At 41.4% G+C, this 3920-nt stretch overlaps 1 protein-coding gene across 1 annotated transcript in view; it reads left to right on the top strand.

Annotated features, from left to right (window-relative positions):
• Positions 1–3920, top strand: part of LOC101855488 (calponin homology domain-containing protein DDB_G0272472) — a gene marked incomplete in the record, with an annotated part of 217513 nt that overhangs the window by 190606 nt on the left and 22987 nt on the right. Inside the window, 1 exon segment of the mRNA XM_035969737.1 lies at positions 3087–3248. Coding sequence (XP_035825630.1) covers positions 3087–3248 — 162 coding nt within the window.

Here is a 3920-nt window from a genome sequence, read left to right as displayed (position 1 = left end):
TCTGTCTGTCTGTCTGTCTGTCTGTCTGTCTGTCTGTCTGTCTGTCTGTCTGTCTATCTATCTATCTCTACCTCCCGAGGCAGTGCCACTGACTGTAGTGTCTATAGGCCATTCCCAAAGGGGGGACATTTCTCGTTCATGCACAGTAGAATTGTAAATGGGCTAATTCATCATGTCACGCTCATAACTGTGCCTGATCTACAAAAGGGAACTGCTGCTTTTTCTTTCCTAATCTTTACTATTGTCATATTCCTCTACTTCTTTTGTATGTTTGTCGCACTCTTGTGACCTGCTATTTCCGGGGTGCCTTGATAGTCGAAGCAGACTCTGTGCTGCTGAAGCTAGAGAGGTGAGCAGAGTAAATCTGATTCCCTGTAAAGAATTCTCTGTTGACACCCACCCCTTGGCGCTCATATGACCTTAAGCAGTTGCGAGCGCAGTAAAACCTTCTACTATAAACAAAATCTATCTATATACATGTTGTTCCTATATATTATGCTGACCAGTCTCTCTCAACTTCATTGTTTATTAATCTGTGAACCCACTAAACTGCAACCCGTTCCTTCTTCTTGCACCCCCCCCCCTTTTTTTTTCCAACTTTCACTTCCCTGCTCTACTTAGACGTTAGTACCTTCCTCTCTTGAACTGTGTGTTGTGTCAGTCCATCAGTCCATCTGTGCCTGTGTGTGTGTGTATTTGTCTGTCTGTCTGTCTGTCTGTCTGTCTGTCTGTCTGTCTGTCTGTCTGTCTGTCTGTCTGTCTAGTGTTTGTTTGTGTGTCCAAACCGCCACCCAACACCACCACGCCCTATGTCAGAAGCAAACGTCCGGTCAGCCACCAGGCCAGGCAAGTCGTGTAACACAGACCGTTACCTGACTATACGCCAACCTCATAAAATGACCAGTGGACATCCTAGCGCCCCTAGTGGAAGACGAAATTTTGTAGCGCCAGTGTGACAGCTATGCTGCGCGGGAATGCCCGATTGATTGATAAACATGGTCAAAAAACTGTGCACTTGGTGTGAACTCCGGCGTGTCCTCTCGGCGCTGTCGGGAGTCCAGGAACTATGCAACTAAAAAAGGAGAGAGGGGGGGAGAGGGGGTAGACCGTAGAGAGAGAGAGAGAGAGAGAGAGAGAGAGAGCGAAAGAGAGAGAGGGGGGAGGGGTGGATGGTTTGGGGTATCCACTCTCTTTAGGGCAACATAGGAATAGTCGTTCTACCATGATTTGAAGACGATTTTATTTTAGTTTAAAATTTTTAATGAAGTAGGCCTTTATTGATTCACAGAGTATAAGTAGCCAAGGAAGTGGGCCACCACATTGAATGTTCCTTCAGTTGGATATATCACGCTTATAGGTGACGTTTTTACAATGTATAATTATGACAGAATAAAATGCATATTTCACACTTGAAGAATATGGCATCAATAGAAAATCAACAAATTTGACCCTAGTGTCGATTTTTTGCCAATACGTACATTGTAGATTGCGAGAAGTAACTCATTTTGTTTGCACGCAAGAGACCCGAGTTCGATTCCTGAGTGGAAAGTTGTTATGGAGTATCTCGGCCTTTCTCATGGGATGCATCCCTCTCAGCACGTTTTGGCCCTGACAGGCAGGTTCGAAAACCTGCCTCTTAAATTATCTTATTATGTCGATACAGGTGTATAAACCATAAATAGCCTACTTTTGAAAAATTCCCTCAGGCTACGAGTCTGAGGCTGCACTTATACACCACACAAGATTCCTCAAGTTAAAATGTTATGGAAATGTAGGACACTCTGTAGGAAAGAAATGGTGGTTGAAATATTTTGGTTGTGTGTAACCTCGTGGGTGACTGACTGGAAGCTTGTCATCTCCAGCCATCTTGGCTATTACAAACCCTTCATTCAGACAGGTTTATGAGTGGTGATTTTTTTTTCCGTCATTCTTTCTTCCAGCGCTTTTTTTAAATCGTTGATAGGGGCATTAAACATATAGCCTACTATTTCACACTTCACTTTTTTAAAATCATTTATTTATTGTGTTCCCTATGTGGTATTGTTCTCTTTCTCAAGTTTTTATTCGAGTGACATTTCGTTTGTTTTGTACGTAGATTTCTGTTATTTGTGATTGATGGTGACGCGGGTGTTGGTTTACTGTGGTTTCCGGATTTTTATAGTGTTTTATTGTTTTCTTTCCTTTATTTTACCATTTATTAAGTGGATGGATCTTTTATTTCAGCAATTTATTTCGTTCGAAAATCGATGTTCTGTAAAAATCAGTTTAAAATAAAAACGTATTGCTTGCCGTGTTGATGCTGCTGTAATTTATTGCTGCTGGTGGTGCTGTCGGCAACAACTGGTATTATCAGGCTTTGGTCCTAGTTCGAAATGACCGTTAGTGTGTTGATGTGCTTCTCTTTACTCGGACTTTTTATATTTGTACCGGCCTCTATAGTGTAGCAATTAGGCTCTTGTCTGTTGTATTCAGAAGATAGACGTGAGTCCGATTCCTGAGTGCTGAAATAATACAATTTTATTTTTCGAATATCTGCGTAGTTGTGTTCCCATCAGCCTGGATTTGATCCTTCTTTCCTATTAAACATCTATTATCCTCATTTCTCCGTCTTCTTCTTTCCTATCAAACGTCTATTGTTCTTACAATCTCTCCTTTCTACTCCTTTTTTCCCGTCAAACACCTGATTCTATTGTCCTTATCTCTCCTCCCTCTTCTTTCCTGTCAAATATCTATTGTCCTTATCTCTCCATCTCCTCTTTCCTATCTAACATCTATTGTCCTTATCTCTCCTCCGTCTTTATATTATTATGTAACTCTCTATAGTAACACTTCTACAGATGTCTATTATGTTTGTTTCCCGATTTTATAATATTACCTATCAGTGTTGCGTTTGCAGGTGGTTAAAGGGCGCCAGTCTTTACTTTCCCCCTGTTATTTCTGTCAGTCTTACCTTTTTTTCCAGACCTAAATGGCCATTATTGTGTCGATTTGCTTCTCTTTACTCAAACAAAAAAAACAAAAAAACTATGCGTTTTTATGTATGTATGTGTGTGTTTATATGTATGTGTTTGTGTGTGTGTCTCCAGGCAGCGCGGCTGACGTGTGCGACCTGAGGGCCCAGGACGAGGTGGTGTCCGTGAACAACCAAGACGTGACCGGCATGAGCACATCCCAGGTCGGGGACATTGTGGCGAGGGCAGTGGGGGCGGGAGACATAGAGCTCAAGGTCAAGCGGCAACCTGGGCTAGGTGGGTGCTGTGTGGAGATCATGTTGTCGTCATCATTATCATCGTGGTCGTCGTCGTTGTCGTCGTAATCGTCATCGTCATCATCATCATCATCATCATCATCATCATCATCATCATCATCATCATCATCATCATTATTATTATTATCATCATCAACATAATCATCATCTTCATCTTCATTGTCATCATTATCAACAGCAACAGCAACAACACCGCCAACATCATCATCATCATCATCATCATCATCATCATCAGCATCATCATCATCATCATCATCATCATCATCATCATCATCATCATCATCATCATCATCAACAACAATAAGAACAACAACAGCACCATCGTAATGATCATCATCATTATCCATGCCCTTATTTTCCTGCATCAGGGTGCAAACGCTTTCTACCTTTCTCAATCCTGAATTAGCCTCTTGATATTACTCCATGTCTTTCCACTTATGTGTACATCAGTCTCTGTGGCCAAAGTGGAAGGTTTATGCCTTTGATACATATTATATAATTACTGTTCAGTAATTGGGAATTACACAAGAATTTAAGCAGTTTGAATATACATGTGGAAGAGGATTTCAGACGCTATAAAAAAAAAGGAAAGGCATATTTTACCCTTCTCTAACTTGGTGTGTGTGTGTGTGTGTGTGTGTGTGTGTGTGTG

Source organism: Aplysia californica, unplaced genomic scaffold (genome assembly GCF_000002075.1).
Source record: "Aplysia californica isolate F4 #8 unplaced genomic scaffold, AplCal3.0 scaffold00176, whole genome shotgun sequence".
NCBI classification, from domain to species: domain Eukaryota; kingdom Metazoa; phylum Mollusca; class Gastropoda; order Aplysiida; family Aplysiidae; genus Aplysia; species Aplysia californica.
This window is presented reverse-complemented; position numbering and strand designations above follow the sequence as displayed.